This window comes from Andrena cerasifolii, chromosome 2 (assembly GCF_050908995.1).
Source record: "Andrena cerasifolii isolate SP2316 chromosome 2, iyAndCera1_principal, whole genome shotgun sequence".
In the NCBI taxonomy this organism is placed as follows: Eukaryota; Metazoa; Arthropoda; class Insecta; order Hymenoptera; family Andrenidae; genus Andrena; species Andrena cerasifolii.
This window is the reverse complement of record NC_135119.1, coordinates 2418160-2440103: the sequence shown is the minus strand read 5'-3', so window position 1 is coordinate 2440103 and position 21944 is coordinate 2418160. Positions and strand designations below refer to the sequence as shown.

At 38.7% G+C, this 21944-nt stretch overlaps 3 protein-coding genes across 7 annotated transcripts in view; 2 read left to right on the top strand and 1 right to left on the bottom strand.

The window, feature by feature from the left end:
* The window catches only part of LOC143378509 (lachesin), a 351722-nt gene extending 332019 nt beyond the window's left edge, over positions 1-19703 (top strand). The window contains exons 4-8 of one of the 3 annotated variants that reach the window (XM_076830329.1): positions 7155-7304; positions 12753-12903; positions 12987-13135; positions 16914-16973; positions 18768-19703. In XM_076830329.1, the coding sequence (XP_076686444.1) occupies positions 7155-7304; positions 12753-12903; positions 12987-13135; positions 16914-16973; positions 18768-18895 (638 nt within the window). In that variant the 3' untranslated portion in view covers positions 18896-19703. The remainder of the gene's footprint in view (positions 1-7154; positions 7305-12752; positions 12904-12986; positions 13136-16913; positions 16974-18767) is intronic. The other 2 variants (XM_076830328.1, XM_076830327.1) reach the window with 2 other exon arrangements.
* The window catches only part of LOC143378523 (uncharacterized), a 497243-nt gene that overhangs the window by 172545 nt on the left and 302754 nt on the right, over positions 1-21944 (bottom strand). The gene's annotated exons all lie outside the window — the stretch shown is intronic.
* Positions 1-21944, top strand: part of LOC143378514 (acyl-CoA Delta-9 desaturase-like) — a 271792-nt gene that overhangs the window by 122353 nt on the left and 127495 nt on the right. The gene's annotated exons all lie outside the window — the stretch shown is intronic.

Here is a 21944-nt window from a genome sequence, read left to right as displayed (position 1 = left end):
TCGCTCATTCTGCTACAAACATTAACTCACAACATTAATGAACGATGGCGAAACAAGATGTATGAAATCGATGTTAAAGTTGAACGATCATTCCGCATTTGTTATAGGTAATTCTTTTGCCTTGATCATCGATAATGAGTAGGACGAGTTCACGACCGCGGGAAAGTGTAAAGTCAAGAAGCCGTGAAATTTTCGGGCGGCGGCGTACAGATTGGGCGTAAGAACACGGTCGAGTGGGTATAACGAGGCAGGTCGTTGAAACAAGTTTCACCTTTTGAACTCGAAGACAGGAACAGCGTGTGCGCGTGGAAAGAAACAGAGGATGAGAATCCTCTTCGTGGTATCTTCAGCGACACACACATCCGCGACAGAACTTAAAGCCGTGTACATACGCTGCGGAGGTATATATGTACACACGTAGGACGAACCACAGAGCAGCGGAGCTTACACTTGTACAGCCTGGAAGGAGTTAGTATAGGGGGCGCGTGTACGTGCAGCATCATTTGTACATACATCGAGGAAGAGGCACGTGGTAGTTTCTGCTGCAGAGACTCGAGTTAGCAAAACTTTGGCCAACGTAGTTGCACTACTTCCCACCCCTCTCAGATGCGGCTGAAACGCTCAAGGCTCGTCGTATTTGTCTTTTTCACTGTGGATATTATTCTTTGTTCGTGGTAGTTAACGATTATTGTCGCCAAGATTGTTGTTAAAGCTTTACTTGAATACACGAATGAACGTATTCACACTTAACGAGTTAATCCAGTGAACACAATGCACAGTCATTATCAAGATAAATTGCTCCTTAACGATACTTACCAGGAGGAATTATATTAATATTTTGAAGCTTCCTTCGTAAAAGAACGTACACATATAAAGAACGTATTGGTGTTTTAGTTTCTGACAAGGGAAGATCCCGAACCCAAAAATTCAAAAAATTTTGAAACTTTTTGAATTTGTATAGGATTTCCTCCTGATTACAACGCAATTTTTGTTTGCTGCCCAAATTCACTCGAAAGGGGTGAAATTAACCCCTGAAAATTCGGCTGTTTTCAGATTTTGTGTTATAACTCGCGAACTGTAAGAGATAAAAAAAAAGTTTCAAGACAAATGTTACTTCTTTTAATTAGATCTATCATTTGGTAAAAAAAAATATTTTACAGTTCTCGAGTTGCAACACAAAATCGGAAAATAACCGGATTTTCAGTTGTCAATTACACCTGCTTAGAGTGACTTTGGGCAGCAAACAAAAATTGCGTTGAAATCAGGAGGAAATCCTATACAAATTCAAAAAGTTTCAGAATTTTTTGAATTTCGGGGTTCGGGATGTTCCTTTGTGAGAATAGTAATTTGAGTAACAAGGTAAGCTCGGTAACTTTTCGTACATGTATTTTGATCAAATAAGATATATTAGTTCAATACTTGTTAATCGATACGGTATAAAAAGGTATAGAGAAGGTATAAGATTCTATAAAAATATAGAAAATATTGATTTCCATGCAATTGGCGGAAATTGTTCATAAATGACAAGAGTCCTTCAAGTGCAAATTGCATGAAATTTTTTAGTCATTGACCGCATCGTTGCTGTTTTTTTTTAAATGAAAGAAACCACCGCTCGCATGCAACATGCGCCGCTCTCTCACCCGACGATGGTGCTTTTCTTACGAGCTTTACAAACTCGTTAGCGTTCGCTCACTTAAGAAACTCGTTAGCTACCTAAGTAGTGAATTAAGCATATATCTTCTCGTCTCTTCTCTCGCTAAGACATTGTGCGTTGAGTTTTCGTTTTTCTCTCTTTCTTTTCTTTCCCGCTATACCTTTACTTCTTCCGTTGTTTATCTATTTGCCTTACGTGCAGCATACTCCCGCTCTCCCATTTCACTTTGGAGGAAATACCTTCATTCAATTGCATTAATCTATGGTTTCGACCTGGTTAAAAGTTCCACCTGGATTCGTTTAAATTGGAGTTTTGTCCAGGGAAGTTGTAACTTCTTGCCTCGAAAAATAATGCTCCTTCCATTTCGCGACTTTCTGTTGTCGATCTTTCATCCTTAACTACCGCTGCGATTTAATGCTCGAGAGGTCGATTGTGTTGTTTTCTTTGGTTTCAAAAAGAAATAGGTTCTCAGTTCCATATGTTTGTGTGCAGGTATGTATCTTAGTATGTATTATGTTTGTCCGCGAATTTCTCCGCAACTACTGGACCGATTTTCGCGAAACTTGTTGCATTTAGTTCAGCTTCAACCAACTTAGATCATGGAGAATAATCATCAAAATCGGTTCAGTAGTTTTAAAGTTAGAGTAATTCCGGAGTAGTTGGCCATACTTTTTTTGTAAGGCTCTCACACAAAAGGTATTATGATTTAAATAAAAACAATTTAACACAACATACTTCAACAATCTGGCTTTACAACTAGCTACACAAAGTTAAACAAAACTGAAGACAAAATCATCAAAAATTTAAATTTTAGAAAATCTTCGGTGGGCCATCTTTCCCTAAGTGTCCGGTAGAGATGACCATAGGTGTCCAGGACAGATGACCAGAGTTAGTGCTGTCTTTTTTCCCCCTTTCCTATCCTGTTACCTTTAGTATTCACTAGCTTAAAGCACCCGGCTTTGCCTGAAAAAAACTTTGATTGTCACAGAGTGTCAAGGGGGTGAAACAAGGGGGAAGGGGTGGGATGTTCAGATTTCATGGTAGTCCATATTTTCCGCAGGGTTCTAGAGAGTAGTTATGCAAAATTTGGTCCAGATCGGCTAAAAAAATCGGGATAAAAAGTATCCTATATGCTATTCCTGGTCCTAGACTATGTTGCGACGTGATTGAGTAACAAACATCCAAACACACTTTCGCATTTATTATATTATAGTAAGCTATGGTTTTTATCTTACTATACCTTATTATAGGCGGTTAGAATAAAAGTCGACACACCGAATGTACTATACCCCGATGAAAAGAAGTCGGGCGAAATGTCACAGGGGCAAGAGGGGTTCTTCGCTCGCATTGGCTCCCGCCGCCTGTGTACCGCTTGCTTACTTTGTATTCGTCGAAGTTGTCGCGCTGGCCAATAGCGACAATACGTGTACCCTACGTGGGATAGGTTATTCAGACCCAAAAGTTTCTTGCCGACTTCTTCTCATCGGAGGGCAGTACTCTGAATAATAAATAATGCCAAATATATTTATTATGGAACTTCAAATAACAAATTGCAACACTTAGGTACTGCCACACTAGTGACACATGCCATGAAATTCTGTGCAGTTTTTATGCACACAATACTTGCAAATCTTACATTCTAGCCAATCTCCTGTTAGTAAAAGTAAATAACTAGAGTAAAGGCGAGGCTGCAGTAAGATTACCGTTGATTAACCTAACCATATCAGTGCTTTGCGGATAAGATGGCCATACTAATTATCATGCATTAGTTCTAAACATACCATAACTCATTTTTAGGTTATAAATGGTATAAACATATTATTTATTGTCCTAAACAACTAAAAATTCAGAAATATACCAGGAAAGTATTGGAAAGAAATGGATCTTTAACCGCACTAAATAATTTCACACTACGTCAAAAACATTACACAGGCATTACTTACTTTTTGTTTTTTTTTTCCTCATGAAATCACGCTTATATCCACATTACCACAGCCGACCCTAGTACAAGCCGTGCCACAGCCGACTCTAGGGCCGGTATTCATAGTCACTACTTATTCTTAAGCAAATGTTTAAGAATAAGTAGCGACTATGAATACCGGCCTAGTACTAGCCGTGCTGAAGGCAAAATGGCAACACCGCGAAAGTCCGGCTTCGATATATCTGACCCAGGGGTGTCGAACTAGCGGCTCGCGAGCCGCAGTGGCTCCTTCTCCTCTTCGCCTGCTCCGCAGAGCCGTAGGAGAACGGCCCCCTCCACACCTACTTCACTGTGATGAATTTCTCCTCCGGGTGCCGCACTCTCTCCTTGCCGGGTCTCGTGCAACGCCTGGAGAAAATTAAGTGGGGGAACCGGCTGACCGGGGGCCCGACTCGTGCGGCTCTCGGAGAGGGGAAGTTCGACACTCCTGATCTAACCCAACCTACCGTATCAGCCTCCTAGGCTCTCACTACCCACCGGCCTCCCGGCTACACAGTCTCCCTCTACCGGCCTTTCGGTTTCCCGTCTGTCTTTCAAATATTTATATTAATGTAGAACTGAAATCTTCTAATTATCAGAATCGGAACAATAATGCAGGTGTTTTATTTATTTATATTAACCCTACAGATCCTTATTTCTGCGTGTAACACATTTATTTAATACAATTTGTAGCATTTTTGGACATTTTGTTTTACATGTATTTTTTTACAAATTTCACATATTTATTTATTCATGTGTATGCAATAATGGAAGCCATAATAAATGATGGTAATTTGGAATCTCATCTTTTGCAATCTGAAAATCATAAACATATTTTATGTAAGTTAACATATATTAGTATTCAATCAGATATACATTATTTAGCATTTACAGATACACGCATTTGTGGTCAAGCTTACCACAGTAAAAATACAAAAATTTAAATTATTATCAATTTTTTCAAATATTTTATTAAACGATTATGTGAAAACCGTAAATAATAGTCGGTTGGAAATGCGTGCAGACATCACTTCTAAAAATTGTAAAATAAAAACTTTCAATGGGAATTAGATTTTCAGTATTTTTTTTTAATTCGACTTTTCTTAAAACATCAATTTGATATATTAGGGTGGTGAGGAAATTTTCCACAATTATAATACTGTCCTCTAACACGATTTTATAATTAACTGCATAATTGTTCCTTTCAATAGGTAATTATATCTCTAAAGTAAAAAATAGAAAATTAAAACCGACTTCAAAAAAATAAAAATGCACTGAAAAGTTTTTTCCTTTTCAGTGCATTTTTATTTTTTTTTTTAAGTCGGTGTTATTATTTTTTATATTTTTCAGTTGTATTTCGTGTACAAAGTAGTTCAAAAATGTACACACTACACAAAAGCAACATTCTCAATCTAACTTGACACTTGTGTTACGTCCGAATTGTGAAGACCTTTTTCGTCATTTATATATTTTTTTTAACTCTTTTCAAAATTTTGTTAACGGAAGTTTGTAGCGCTTATTGCATCATTAAACTTATGTTTGAAACATTTTTTTCTGTCTGTTGTACTTTGAGAGTTATACGCGAAAAAGTGAAAGTGCCAACTTGACTTTGAGGTTAGTTTTCTCCCCCTTACGGGGCGATAGGGCCCACATGAAACACACCGTTGTTCTTGTTTTGAGTCACTCTGAAAACCCACAAAGTTGCGTTCCAATCGGTGAGTCCGGATTTGCGGTGTTCCCTTGTGAGTGGGATTATATCTTTCATTGAAAATGAATTGCATTTAAATAAATTTTAAGTAGAACATTTCAAGTACTTTTTCAACATAAATTCCATTAACTGATACAGGATAATTAATAAGGCCAGGAGAATAGTACATGTATCAGTCATTGCAAATAGCAAAGCAATTATCACACACCTATCACCTTAATACCACACGAAAACCTTTGAAATTAATAACTTATTTCATTGAAACAGTGATTGGCACATCTCGGTATATGCCCCTCCATAAATGTTTAAAAAATATCCCTCGAAAATAAAAATTGCAATTTTTTTCCGCCTTTATAAATAAAAAAAAACCGTTTGTCGCACGAGAAAAAGTAATAAAACATAAAATATGCTCCTTGTCTAGATCTACAACTTTTGTTTGACATATTTTTTTAGGTAATCAATAGCTTGCAGGATATTATATAAAATCGACTTTGTGAGCTGCTAAATAATTATTTAAATGTTCAAGGGCCCCAGGGGCACCAATTATCCGATCGGGCTCAAACTTTACATAGATTTTTTGTATTATTTCGAACTATTCTGGGAGGTGCCGCGAAAAAATTTTGAAACAAATTTCACCAAGAGTAAATAAGAGCCACCCTAATACTTACCGATAAAAGTCATAGGTTTCAGAGTCAACCATTTTATATACTGCATATCTGGAAAATGTCTTAGTGCTATTGTGCATGCTTGTTTTTGCATTTGCAGAGGTATTATTAGTTGCCCAGAGATTCTACGAAACTATTTTAACCTTTTTCCAATTACTCTACTGTATTTATAAAATCTCTGTTAACCACGTAATAAAGCAGGCAAAAGATAACAGTCTTGGTGCAGTCGATGCAAGGTTAAATAAGCATATAAGAAAAACAGAAATGAAACAGTGCGATGGCTGAATTCTTGGTTCCCACTGGATATGCAGCAAATTTGCTATGCGAGTAGCTACATTTAGGGATGGAGTGCAAAATCACTAACAGTGATTTATCACAGTGCTCGCACAATCACGATCACGGTCGTGAATGAAGTTAAATCACGACCGTGATCGTGATTTTTTTAACTTGAGTGAATTGTTTACTGTGATCGTAATTCTCGATCTTGATTGAATTATTTTTTATAAAATACTTCAATATAGCTTGTGTTGCAGTCAAAGCGTGTTAATTCAGCGAATATATACTTAGTATACACATTCATAGATAGTCAATGTGTGCACGCACTGATGTGATTGGCTAAAGTATTCACATATACATTATACTTTTTAACTAAAGTGAAGATATATTCGTTAATTTAAATAGATCAAGAACGATTACATTGGTTCTAAATATACAACTGAGATTCTATAAGCACAGTGCGGCCTTGAGAATGTTTTAAGAGAAATTAGAAATTGGGGTTATGTGGCGCGTGCAAAGAGCAGTTATGCTTTCCACCAATCAGATCACGAAAATCGCGAATCACTGTTCTGCCTGCACCAATCAGATCACGAAAATCACGGATCACTGTGAAAAATCACCGTGATTGGGAATGAACGTGATCGGATCAATCGTCATTCACAAATCATGGTTCTAGCCAACACTAGCTACATTGCTTTCATGTTGCGCACATATTACCGTGTCTGTGCTTCCCCCAAAGCCGAGAATGTAACATAAACGAAAGAATCGATGACCGAGGTTACGAAGCAAAAAAACGATCTGTCGCGCGAGCCGACTCGGTTTGGGAGGGGGGGGGGGGGGGGGCGATTTTCAAGAAAATATGTAGACAGAAAACGTTTTCTTGGTGCGCAGGTGGTAGCACCTTCGAGAGGCACGAGACCTACAACGGTTCCCTGCTGCAATTCCATCGTGTCGAGAGGCGACAAATGGGGGCGTATCTCTGCATCGCCAGCAACGACGTGCCGCCGGCCGTTAGCAAGCGAGTGACACTCGCCGTGAATTGTAAGCTCGTTTCCCTCCTAATCCCTGATTGTATCCGGCAGAAAAGCTCCTATCGGCGGCGACAAAATGCGATGCTGCCGTCACTGACGTAACGACGCGCTCCGCAGTGACGAATCACTCGTCGGCATTGGCGTAACCAGACAGAGGCTTTAAATCTTCGAGTTCTTTTCGTCTCTGCTCAACTGTGAAGTATCAATAACAGACATCTTATGGGGAGTCGTATGTTTTTGCCTAAAAGGAAGCAAAGCCACTTTGTTTTTTTGCTTCACGATTGCAAGGGAATTAAAACGAATGGTAGGGAAAAGTGCGGATGCTTATAAATTTATTATCGGAGGCAGTAACATTGAGTTTCGCTCACAGCGCCGTAAATTAATCTATCAAATGAAATATATTCGTTGCTTCGACTATTCAATCTTAAAGTAGTTTCAACACGATAAGTACCTTTAACTCAATTTTCTGAAAAAGTTTTCTCATTGTTCTTACCGTACGTAGAAAATGCTTTTATCTTCCCATACGTGGGAAAAAGAATCATAACGTAGGGTTCATATGAATTTTAATACTGCTTAAAAAAATAATTTAAAGAAATATTTATTGCAATGTTGGGAGCTTTTCTGCCTGGATTGTAAGCTTTAATAGTATGTACGAAAAATCTGGATAAGTTTAATTGTTCTTGCTCTACATGTCTCAGCTACACAGGGTGTTCCACATATTTTGACCACCTGAAATGTTTGATATTTTTGGTGACATGAAAAAATGTCTAAAGAAAAAAATGTATAGTTTAAGATGGCAAGTATGATGATATAGGAAGATGTTTTTCCTTAAACCGATTTTTTTAAAGATTTCATGGTCAACGACGTGGTTTAAATGGAATTATGTTGTGTCGACGATCTATGTATGATAACACAGTTCGACAGTTTGACTTTTTTCGGATTTGTAACATTCAATAGCTTTTGAAAATGAATCCACAAACCGTTTGTCGCCACCTCCCTCAGTTTTTGAGAATTTCGATTTTGAAAAAACTGCAAATTTTCAACTTTGAACATCTTTAATGTCGAAACCATAATAGTTATTCGGTTGCTCGTCGCGTCAAATTAGTCTATGGATCCTCCCGAATACAACGATATAAGTTATTATTGCATTATAAACATTTGAATATGTTTAAACAACGATCTATCTTTCAGTTTATTACCAAAACTAAGGGTCTAGAAGAAAATCTGACCATTCCACGCGATGCAACAGACATTTTTCCTTCGGAAAGCATCAACAGAAGTGGTAAGTCACGTTTTGTTTTCAATACAGAAGCGAAATAGTTTGGCAAAACGTACGGCGCCCACAGTGGTAGTCAACGGCGGCGCGCGATCCACTGCCGCTCAGCGTCACACAATCGCTTAACGCGCGATACACTGCCGCTCAGCGTCACACAATCGCTTAACGCGCGATACACTGCCGCTAAGCGTCACACAATCGCTTAACGCGCGTGACTACCACTGTCGACAGCGCATGTTTTGCCAAACTATTTCGCTTCTGTATTGAAAACAAAACGCGACTTACCACTTCTGTTGATGCTTTCCGATGGAAAAATATCTGCTGCATTTCGTGGCATAGTCAGATTTCCTCCTAAACCCTTTGTTTTGGAAATAAATTGAAAGATATCTTCAAAAATGGGTACATTTCGGGTGTCCTTTTCCCTTTGATCGATGTTTAAACATATTTAAATGTTCATAATGCAATAACAACTTATATCGTTGTAATCGGGAGGGTTCATAAAATAATTTGGTGCAACAAGTAACCGAATAAGTATTACCGTTTCGACACAAAAGATTTTCAAACTTGAAAAATTGCAGGTTTTTTTTCAAAATCGAATTTCTCAGAAACTGAGGGCGATGGCGACAAACGGTTTGCGGATTCGTTTTCAGGGCACAAAAGTCTATAAGAAACGGCTATTGAATGTTACAAGTCCAGATGGCTGTCGAATTGTGTGATTTAATACTAAGGTGACTTAAAATACGTGTAAAATCTAAATGAGATAAAAAGTCGTTCACTTTTGGCATACGAAAATGTATCGAAATCGACGGACGTCATTCGTAACACATTTTAAAATAAACATTGGTGGTGAAAAACAAATTTTAGACTTTCTTTTCTTTCTCAAGGATATGTACCTAATTTTTCTATATTCAAGTATTCTGAAGGTCATATTGGTAGCTACAAAGTCATTTAACAAAGACATATTGAAATCTTTAAAACAAAGTGACCTTGACAGAGAACTTCTTGTCATACTTGCCAGTTTTCCCTTATACATGTTTTTGTATCACTAGAAGTAACAGAGCAGTTTCAAATAGTCAAGATATACGGATTTTAGTAGCATTCTTTCTGGACAGGATTATTCAGTTTATTTAAATTAGGTACTGTACAGTCTAATCGTATTTTAACATGATATTTTGCACACTGTGTTTTTGTACTGACGTAGAATACTCCACGATTATAAAATAATTTGCGCCGATACGCGGTGATTTGCATAAATGGCACCAGTATTAATTATTCGAATACAATACATACTGGCTGAGAATTAATTGCGCTCCATTTTCATAATGTGTTATAGATGTCATAATTTTGTATTGTTCCGCACACGCTAATAATTGAATACGGAGTGCTCTATATTTCAATTTTGTTGTTCTTTTAACGACGCAGTCAAGTGTACCTAATGATACAATGGAAAATATTCACTTTCAAATATGTACGACAGCTGTGAACCCCGTGTAAAATGAACATCATGATTACATATTGTATGAGTATTGACACCAAATAGAGTTTTTAAACCTGCACATTTTTTTAAACAGTTCGATCAATCATAAATCGAATTATTTAAACTGCTATGTTTTAAGCGCGATTATTTAAGAACAACGGACATGGCAACAGAGGCGGGTTCAGGAGCCTTTCTTGGAGGGGACAAAATACACTCCTCACATTAATTAAAGGATCGCCTCTAGGAGCCCGAAAAATAGGGGCAAGTTTACATGGTCATAACTCCGGTAAAAACAGTCGTATCGATATTTTGAAAATATGGTTTGAAAGCGTGGAATCTCTACTTTCAGCCGCATTTTCAAATTTTAGATGCATTGCTTTTCGGCAAAGTTATAGCAATATAAAGAGCGCTTGGTCAATTTTAAAAAATTTTCTTCAACTTTGCGATGTTCCACGGGGAGCATGATTTTTTTTACATAAATTCCATTCACACCAGTCGAAAGCGGCTACTTTTCTGTGTAAGAAGAGAGTAACAAATTTCTTGTGCGATTTTTTTGGGCCGAGTTATTCAACTTTGAAGTAAAAACCGTTTTTTTTACTTTAATTGCTTCTAGCAAGTGATACAATCATCGTAGAACATTCATGAAAAAAGCAGTAGAAAGATCAGTCTTTTCTCTTTAAGACGCATCTTCAACTTTTTCGATTCGGCTAAAATTTCGGTCTCTTATGTCCTTTCCAAAATATGCTTAAAAATTGCATAAATTCCATTTTCTCTTCATCTCGCTGTATCTTCGCGACGGATGATCGGAACATCAATGTCTTAAGTTCATTTTAAAGCGGAGAGTCTGCCGATTCATTTGAGTGCCACCGGAACCCGCTGCGATAATTTCTTACCTGTGGCCTTTAAGTTTGAATCTACCGTTTCGGAAAAATAAGACTACAAAATGTGTCGCACTGTCAGTCGTCCCCGCGGAAGCGAGCGCTCTTGTTCGTATCCCCACCCGTCGACATAAGTGACGATAGCAACCGAAAGCGAACCGAGTTATGCCGACGCTACCGAAGGTTCCTGTGCGTGCACAAACATATGACACAATACCTCGACGCGATATGCCATCGGTGGTGCCAATGCCGGCGGTACGGCAGCCACGCGGCCGCTGAAGCCACCGCGTAAGTTTTTCCGAAACGGTAAATTCAAACTTAATGGCAACAGGTAAAAAATTATCGCAGCCGGTTCCGATGGCACTCAAATGAATCGGCAGACTCTCCGCTTTAAAATGAACTTAAGACATTGATGTTCCGATCATCCGTCGCGAAGATGCGGCGAGATGAAGAGAAAATGGAATTTATACAATTTTTTAGCATATTTTGGAAAGGACATAAGAGACCGAAATTTTAGCCGAATCGAAAAAGTCGAATATGCGTCTTAAAGAGAAAAGACTGATCTTTCTATTGTTTTTTTCACGAACGTTCTACGATGATTGTATCACTTGCTAGAAGCAATTAAAGTAAAAAAAAAACGGTTTTTACTTCAAAGTTGAATAACTCCGTCAAAAAAAATCGCACAAGAAATTTGTTACTCTCTTCTTACACAGAAAAGTAGCCGCTTTCGACTGGTGTGAATGGAATTTGTGTAAAAAAATTCATGCTCCCCGTGGAACATCGCATAGTTGAAGAAATTTTTTTAAAATTGACCAAGTGCTCTTTATATTGCTATAACTTTGCCGAAAAGCAATGCATCTAAAATTTGAAAAAGTGGCAGAAAGTAGAGATTCCACGCTTTCGAACCATATTTTCAAAATATCGATACGACTGTTTTTACCGGAGTTCTGACCATGTAAACTTACCCCTATTTTTGGGACTCCTAGAGGTGATCCTTTAATTAATGTGAGGAGTGTATGTAAAAGTACATGAGTACATTATTGAACCCTCTTTTACAAGATTTAAAATTTGCTTGTAACTTACATTTTAATATCTCTATCTGATAATATAGCCAAAATAATTAAATTCACAATAATTATTTATACAGAATAATCCACAATGTCATAATATTTTTCTATTTTATTACTCTTGAGGGGGCGGCGATCGCCCCTATCGCCCCCCTCCGGATTCGCCCTTGCATGGCAAGCTGCTAATGCAAATAAAAAAATAATATTCTTTAGCAAATAAACCACACACGTTTGCAAATGTGTCATTTTCAAAAAAAAATAAAATTGTGCCCTTAATATCACGATAACGCTGTGAAGATATTTTAGTTTTTTTCAGGTGTTCTTTTAAAATTTGTTAGTTACAACTTAAAACGAAATTACTTTACCATGTTTTCAATATCTCTGAAAACAAACAAAACTTATTCTTCGAAATTCGCTATGTACAGTTTTTTTTTATAAACAGACACTATATAAAGAATGACAAAATTGAAATATGGCAAATCTACTAGCACACTCCGAAGACAGGAACAAAATTTGGAAAATGTCATGCGAGTTGATCTAGTTAACTGTATACATTCATTAAAATTTGCAGTATTTGCGGAAACTGTTGCCTTTGAATCACTCAGATATTTTCATTCAGAACACTATTCATAGCGGCATGTAATAGGGAAAGGACAAATTATAGATGTCTATATTCTGAAAGCAAGAACATTAATCAAACTCCTGGTGGACCGTGTGTATCACGATAAATCGAGTAATTAATTTGAAACCGCTTTCACAGTTGCACCTGTCGTCAAAGCACCTAATCAGCTTTTGGGAGCACCTTTGGGCACGGACGTGCAATTGGAATGCTACGTCGAGGCATTTCCAAATACAATTAATTACTGGGTAAAGAACAGGCTTGGGTCGGAGGACGAAATGCTGCTCGAGGGGTGAGATTATGTGTCCTCTTAATTTTTTAACTCCGATTCGTGTCTCGATGGTTAGCCAGACTTATTGCCATTGGTTTGCTCAGACTCAAGTACAGAGTGCGGGAAGAACGGTCCGGATATAAAGTTCTGATGTGGCTGTTAATCAAAGGATTCACCGTACAGGATGTGGGCAGCTACAAATGCGTGTCGACGAACAGTCTTGGCAAGGCCGATGGCACTTTAAGGCTATACGGTAAGTTCCTCGGGTGATAAAACAGAACCCCAAGTGAAGTATTACCGTTTGAAGTAAAATCATAGAACAGCTCAAACGACATTTCTGACGGAAAAGAATTGTCCAGCCTTTGGGCCTGCCATTTCTGGCGTAGACCTTTGGCAGGTAAGTATCCATTTCAACAGGCAGTGCTACCCGTGGCGTCAGTAAGACCGCCCCCGGTTTTTGCCATTCCAGAGGGGTTTCTTGCAGTGAAAATCAATAAATTTGCAAGCGCAATATCTTAAAAACCAGTGGAAATAAAGTGTATACATTAAAGCTTATTGAATTTGTCTTGGAACGCACTATCAACTCAGGTCTTCAAAAAAAATAGTTCCATTTGAAAAACCGAACTTGACCATCGTATCTTTTAAAATAATAATCGAAAACAAAATTCGTTCACGCTAATAAATGGACCCCCTCGAACCATGCAATTCCCTATTTTTTTTATATTTTTATCGACAATACTTTAAGAGATATCGCGCTGTCCACTCCTTAGTGGGACACCCTGTAGAATACCCTTAAGACTTGAAAATAGTAAGTAGTTTATTTGCCTACGGCCGGTTTTTTCAACTCCGGATAAAACCCCACTATGTATCCGCAGGTTACATGCTATTAGCCAGATACCGGTATTTCTTCACGCTATTTTATCCGACGAATAACTATCTAGAAGTTTAACGTGACAACGCAACGCCGCAAAACACGTAAGGTGGGTTTTGACATGACAGTAAAGTCATAGGTTTCGCTGTCATGACATTGTATGACAGCAGTATGACCGCGTGAATCAAATGTCACGACAGGGTTACCATATCGTGAGGTCTATAGTGCTCGACACTATTTTTTGCCGAATATATGATTATGTATATATTAATTGAAACATAAATGCCCACGAAAAGACATACAATTTTCTTAAAAATCATGTAAGAAGTAAATAAGACAGAGAAAAGAATTTGAATACACGAAATTTACATACAACTTTAGAAAACTTATAACGAGGGCTAATTTATCGCGACACATTTTTTTGACGATAAAGTTTATCGCTTTGAATAGTCACTTGTTTACTGATTCTTAAATATGAAACAATACACTATTTTCTTCTAACTAATAATTGATAATTTAAAACAATTCCATTTATGTATTAGATGGTATACTGTTTACTTTACAGGAATATATAATGTTGCAACATTTGATTCACACTCTCATACAATGTCACGACAGCAAAAGTCGTGACTTTACTGTCACGCCAAAACGCACTTGTAAAGCGACAACTTCGGTGTGGGCAGTCTAAAAGCGATTGAAGCGTTTGAATGGATACAGTCAGATACAGTTTACATTATATTAATTACATTACAAATCTGTAATGTGTAGTGTTACGTCCGAAACCAAGATGGTGATTGGTTATTGATTCCGGAACGTAAAGAGGGATTCTGGCTCCGTCGCCTCCGGCGTAACCGTAATCCCTCGGGCCGGTCACGCTTTTTGGAGTACTGTGCGGGGCAGGTGGATTGGCATTAAAGCCTTGTTTACATTAGTCAAGTTTATATAATCTATAGTATAGATTATAGGTTAAATTGCATAATTCTTTTTGTGTATGATTTTTCAACGTTTATTTATTAGTTATTTTAAGTAAAATAGCTTAAGGTGACAGTAATTGGTTAGGTGTCAGTAATTGGGTCCTGTACCCTAGTTTACACCTGATGAGTGTTCGGCCGAGTGAGCCCACTGGGCAGAGCACTCGCCCAGTCTGAACGCATATTCTAGTACTCGACCGAGTAGTCCGGCGTGCAAATCGGTCAAAATTTTCACTCAGCCGAGTAGCAGACCGAGCGAGTCACTCGTCAAGTGTAAACCCAGCTTAAGTTTACACCTGACTAGTGCTCGGCCGAGTAGTAGACCGATGACTCGGCCGAGTCCCTCGTCAGGTGTACACCCAGCTTTAGGAAATAAACAAGATTTTTAAATTTAATTTAAAAACCATAATGCTTCTTACGCTTAAGCCTAGTTTACATTAGTCAAGTAAACGGTACAGTAGAGTGGCGAGTGTGAAAAAGCATATCTAACTCGACTAGTGTAAACAGTTGATCGAGTAAAAAAGCCGAGTAAACGGGCGAGTATTAGCCGAGTCGAGTGGTAGAGCGGACAGCATAGTAGCTGTGCCGAGCATTGGGCTCAGTTCACTAGGCCGAGTTACTTGACTAATATAAACAAGGCTAAAATGCCAAAAATTCAAAGTCACTTTCAACTTTAATTGTGGCGGAATTGCATCCCTCATGTGTGTGTCCTGTTTCTGGTAAATTAGTGTGGAGACATTCTTAAGCACATTCTGTACTCCTTAACGTCCTCAGCTGCAAGCTCTTTGAGGAGAAGTGCAGAGGCACCTAATCGGTTTCTCCTTCCTATCCAGGCACGTACCCACAATTGTTTTCTTCTGATTTTTTCTTCTTCAATAAGATCACGAACATCATGCAATAAAACATTATACACTTTTAACAATTTTTACATAGTGTAAAAAGCCGACAACGTTGAACCGCACTCGCACTCGCCATTTCTGCTACTGTCATACTAAACTAGCATCGTGTAAATACCTACACAAAAATCGAGGGCGAGTCGAGTAGTGGGCCGAGCATTGGGCTCAGTTCACTTGGTCGAGTTACTTGACTAATGTAAACTAGGCTTAAAGATCGAGGAGGAAAAGAAGATGTGCGTGTTTCGTGTTGGGACCGACAACCAGACTCATCAGTAGGGCTATAGCTGACGGCCCCTGCCCTAGACACACTGGGCCTAAGAGGAAATAACTTAGAACTTGTATATATGCGAACGAAAGTGGACGATACAGACCAACTGAAAACGCAAATTTAAATTTTCGCCTATATAGTATGATTATATAATCATTTTTAGGAGAAAAAGGAACATGCAGACATGAATATTTTTCCAAAATTATTTACAGTTGTGTTTGGTTAGTCAAAAGACAACTACCCCGCACCCAGGCCAACTGAAAATACAAATTAAAATTTTCGCCTACATAGTATCGCTCCGCCCTAGTACGTATACTTAAATGAAAATGCGAAAACAGTTGCCGTATTAAATTGTTGTTTCTTTCAATTTTTATAACATTTTTACACCATTTGTGACGTCAATAATAATTGTTTTACAGTGTAGCCTGACATCCTCTTAAAATATGCATATTTAATGTATAAGATATTTGAAATTCACCGAGGTGAGACTTCATTTCAAGAATGATAATTTTCAATTTCTAAGGGCTGCAGCTTCTCTTAAAGTTTGTAATTCAGCAGAAGTGCAAAATTAGATAGTAGTAAGTAGAGTATAATGGCATACTCCAAGTAGAATAAAATCGACTCTTGGGTAATGTCCCTTGTGAGTTCCGAACCCATTTTCTTAAAACCTCGTATTATACATTTCTTTATTGTTTTCTTCTTTTTTGTAATTTATTTAATTTCCCCTGCCCCCTCCCCTTCCAGTTTTTAAAGTATTTCAGAGTAAGATACTTAAAAAAAAAAAATGAAAAAGTGGCAGCTTCATCTTTCTTCTGACAAACCTCTTTTGCATTACGCGCAAGTTCATTTCTATACATAAATTTGGAAAAAGTACATACACATCGCAATATACCTGTTAATAATATATTGTACTTATGTTAATATAATGGATGGAGTTTCATCTACCCTACGCTTACGAGCATTAACCTGGAATAGGAAAAGGGATTTTTAGTTAATTATTAACAACATTTATCATATGGTTTCAGAAATTAAAATCACCATCGACAGATCGTCACGTGGAAAAGATCATGTATCCATTATTGGTGGTAAGTTTCCTTTCTATTTCCCCATTTTACATGAAAATGCGGAAATTTATGAATGTGTTACATAAAGGACAGTGCTAAATCTGTAGAGTGGCCCTAGAGTGTAACGTGAGTTCTATCTGTACTATATATTGTTAGAAAGGTCGCGTCAAGGCAATTCGAATGGTACTGAGGAGGGATAAAATGTAGGAGGTGTGGAGTCGAAGGTAAGGCTACAAAGGAGAACAAGAAGCAAGTATGCGTTTCGTCCTGGGGGTGGTGTGGACTCATCCGTGAAGCTTACGTAGCAAACACGGGGATATTAGGAGGTAGGGCGAAACAGGTGCATATAAACTGTTCCAAAATGCAAGGACTTCCCGGAACATGCAATATCGTGATGCAAAAAGACATCGAAAAGTCCTTTACCATTTTGGGATACGAGGTTTCGTCCTCAAGATATTAACAGTGGAGTATGAGCGGCCGATGTTCTCGGCCACGCAGCTTAAAGCCGAGTCGGCTGAGCGCGCGGCAGCCAACCGCGCTGGTTCAAACCGTGAAAGTAGGTTAGCGCGGTCGGCTCTTCTGTGTGTGTGGGTCTGCATTTACGCGTACCTCCAGCGTGTGCGTGTAAGGGGTCGCTCCTTCGCGCTCAACTGTTTCGGATTTAAATTGCGTGGCCCGGAAGTTCGACCGCTCATATTCAACAGTTAATATTTCGAGAACAAAGTCTCGGATCCTAAAACGGTAAAGGACTTTTCGATGTTTTTTGCATCAGGATATTTCATGATCCGAATTGTTCCGCAATTTTGGGACGCCCTGTATATATAGGAATCAGTACTATTACGAGCTGGAAAGAAGTCGGACTACCCACAAGCTGGAATGTCACAGGGGTAAAGGGAATCGTCTGCTGGCTCCACCCTATCCCCTCCAATAAATCCTACTTTTAGGTTCTTAGCAGCTGTCCATATCCACGGGCTGTCGTGATTTGTTTCGTTCGCGTTCTTCGTTACGCGGCGGACTTTGTTGCAAAGGATTCGGTGGAGCGAGCGGACGATTCCCCTTGCCCCTGCGACATTTCAGCTTGTGGGTAGTCCGACTTCTTTGGAGCTCGCAATAGTAATTGAGGAAGAACTTGCGAGAGAGTGGGATGGGTTAACATGTGCCTTGTTGCGGCCTTAATGCCTTGTTGGGGTGAGTACGTACATGTCATCTTAAAAAATGGCCATAAACTTTGTGATTTCTAGTTTTCGAACAAAGGAAGCTTGGTAGGAAAAGATCTTGGGTAGGCACTGCCCACATAAGAAACACCCAGATGCTGCAAGTGATACCTTAGCAGAATATGGCGCCAAATGTGTCTTTCACTCATTATTTCAAGACCGTGCTGCACTGCAATATTTGTCTGCTGTGGTACAGAGGTGCCCTTTGATTAAGGTCCAAAAATATATTTTTTATTAAGGTCTCAACACGACCCTACACTGATGGTCATGAGACATATTTGACGTCCTGACCTGCAGGAGTATCATTTAAATCAGTTGGGTTTGCCTTAACTGCTTAATGGAGCGTACACCAATCACATGCGCTCACTTTCTTTTGTTTGAAAGTTCGAAGTCCCGACTTTTAAAAGCATTTTTCAAGTTGATCTCATCTCATTTCGAAGTTAAAAATTTGAAAAATGTAATTCGTTTTGGCGACACCTTCCAACTGTGTATGGAAATCACAACACGGTCTCAAGTCATAAATCACTTTACAGACTTAACGTTGTCCTTAAATTACCGAGCAGAAGGGAGATGGATATCTGAAATGAAATTTTTCATTTAGGTTTAGCTGAGGCTGCGCAGAGTTCAGGCGCAAACAATGGCAGCAAGGGATTCCTGGAACGTAGGAACAAATTATCACATTTCTTGTCGATGTTTCTCTTCATACCGGTATATCTTTGGCCGCGGTGAAGAAGGCATCCGATGACGGGCACTTCGAAGCTGAGTGCCGGATAACTTTGTGCCAAAGGACAAGAAAACAGCAAGAATGCTTGTTTATGTATATGTGTGAAGGCGTATCTGTATGCATGCGAGACCTTAAATTATGTACGCTGGTGGAAAGGAGTGTTCTATCTAATGGGAAGAGCAAATCAGCTGAATGTGCGTGTGAATGGAAACAGCGAACCAATGAAACAAATACATAACTCGGAGGCTCGCGTTCTCTACATCTTCCTACTTCCCTCGCCTACTCCCGAATGTCGAAAACATTTTTAGATCAATGGATGTTAAAGTGTATGCGCCCATTTAGATTCGCAATTTCTTTCGTTTAAGCATCGGTCATGACTCTGTGGGATCGACGAAAAGACACACCAAAAAAAGCAAGACTTGGAAACGTGCAAGCAGCGTAGCCCTTCCTAATGCTTAACAAGTCGTCGATAATAATAATTTACGATCATTTTGTCATTAATATCAGCATTATGGACGTTTAGCCGTCAGGGAACTCGATGTTTCGAAATAAAAATATGAGATCGAACGTTGTATACTACCTACATACCGTTAATCATTTCTGTGTCCCTCTCCTTTTCTATCTTCCTCCTCTTATCACTATAATATATTTTGACACCTTACGAACCGTAAACTCCATGAAGAACCGCAAGCGTAATTTAAGGTTACGCGCGCAAATGTATTTTTGAAAATCCTTATACATATCTCGATTTGTTTAACGTAATTCTTTAAAACAAAAGTAATGCTCAGAATTGTAAGGAATAGAAATGCATGAAGTCTTCATTTAAGGGGGTAGACACGTCACGTGATCTGGCCGATTTGGCAAGTCGGTATTACAGCAGGTTTAAGGTCGGTTTATACAGCCACCGAGTGCGGGCCGTGACGGGCCGAGCATTTATGGTAAGCTTATGGACGTCGAGGAGCCGCCGAGCTCGGTGGAAACTCAGCAGCTCCTCGTTCCCCGCCGGACCCGGGCTCGGTGGCCGCTCGTTGAGACGACGGGCCGGACGGGCCGAGTCCGTGCCATGTCGAAGTGCAACGTTGCTGGATTTTATGCTCCCAACACGTCGAGTAAATCCGGGAGACGCGGTCGACCTAATATAAAATGGCTATTAAAACTAATATAGATATTACTTATTTTATCAGAACAAACCTATATGTTTAAAATTGTAGGCTGATTCAGAAAAACTGGTAGTTATTCGCTTTAAAACAATATTTACTGTAAATCGGGTTGAAAACTGAAGTCATGACATCTGACCACCTCTCCCGAGGTGCCGGGAGAAATGGTTTTCGTCGTTGGCACAGACCACTCACATAATTATTTATGGAAAATTAACAAAGGATAAAGTAAAATTATTTATGAGTGAATACAACTACAGATTCATTAATATTTAATTTGTTTACGCTAAAAAAGTAAAGAACACATCAAAGAAAAAGTGAACTACCTACTGGTGATTAGCAAAGCGAATGAATACAAAAGTGAATAAATAAACTAAATAAACAATAATAATAATAAAAAATAATAAAAAATATTTAAGAAATCATAACTCGACCATCTCACCTTTCTGCAGCGAGAGATGGTCTTCTCGTTAGGTTTCAGAGGAAGCGTTAATATGGTCAAATACTTTGGCTGCATTGTTCCTCAATATCTCTACTATCTTATTATCCCAAACATTAAACGAAAATAAACTTATTTTTAGAAGTATATATTAAATACGATTCTGTACACCGCTGGTTGAGAAAAGAGGTTAAATGTAACCTGAATTTACCTTTTATAGCCTATAAATCCAGAAAAACACAGAAGGAAGCAAAATGTCGCTATTCATTCAACTGTTTGGCTTCTACAGAAGTAATTGGTTTGCAGTTTAACACATTTTTACGTATAGAGCTTGAAATATAGCAACTCGACCAACTCTCCGGCACGACCGCGTCTCCCGGATTTACCTAGAGGAGTCATACCTGACAAGCGTAGGTCCCGAGGTGTAGCTTCATGACTTTATTGCCTACGCCTTTTCAGCTGGTCGAAAGCGAGTGACTGATCAGTTCTGAACAAATCTTCGACCAGTGAAGACCAGTGTATCAGTACCTTCAGTATGTGAAGCCCTATCAGACTGCAAAAGTTCATTGAAAAGTCACAGTTACACCTCGGGATCTTCCCTTTTGAGCAAGCTGATGCTAATGACAGAACATTATCAGCTGAGAAATCCGGTAACGCTGCGGCGGATACGCTACGACAGATTGCATCTCGGGTCCGTCCGGAACTCGTCCTAGCCCCGGCCGGCGCACGCTCGGTTTATACGGTGGGTGTATAAACCGACCTTTAAGTCGTGAAGGTACACAGGATCCAAACGGGAAGTCCGCTGACTGCGAGTGGAAATTTTGTTTCCCGCGCTACATTTTCATAAAACAGTATCATAATGGATGGGAAAAAATGATGAGTCCTTGAATCAGAAGCTAGAAACTTCAAACGTAAAAATGCTTTATTCCACTATCTTTTGCGACTATTTTTTGCGGAAATACAGCCATTTGAAAATGACAAAATTTTTGGGGAAATTATAGTGTTCCTTCAATTTTGTCCAGCAGTATATTTCCATTTACAGTTTACCTTATAATTATTCACATTATTAACAACCATTATTTATATTCCAGTAGATAAAGGTTTCCTAAAATATTGGAAATATTTGTATTGCCCGAAACGCCCAAGCTTTAACCTATTCAACACGGTCTGCTCCAAGTAAGTACATTCGGCCCGCTCGATAATTTAAATCTGTCTACTTTTCACGAAGTTATATGCAAATCAATTTTTCATGTAATTTCCTTAATTATGTTCGGAATTACGTCGTTCTAGGTGTTATTTTCATTGGAGAAACATAAGAAATCAATTGATGTCGTTTTCATGAAGATGTGATGACAAATCCGGTTTCATATTTACAAGGTGAAACCACCCCTGAAAGTTCGTAAGAAGAGGTACACAAGTTCCTATTCTTAGTTTAAAGAATATTATAACATTGTTCAA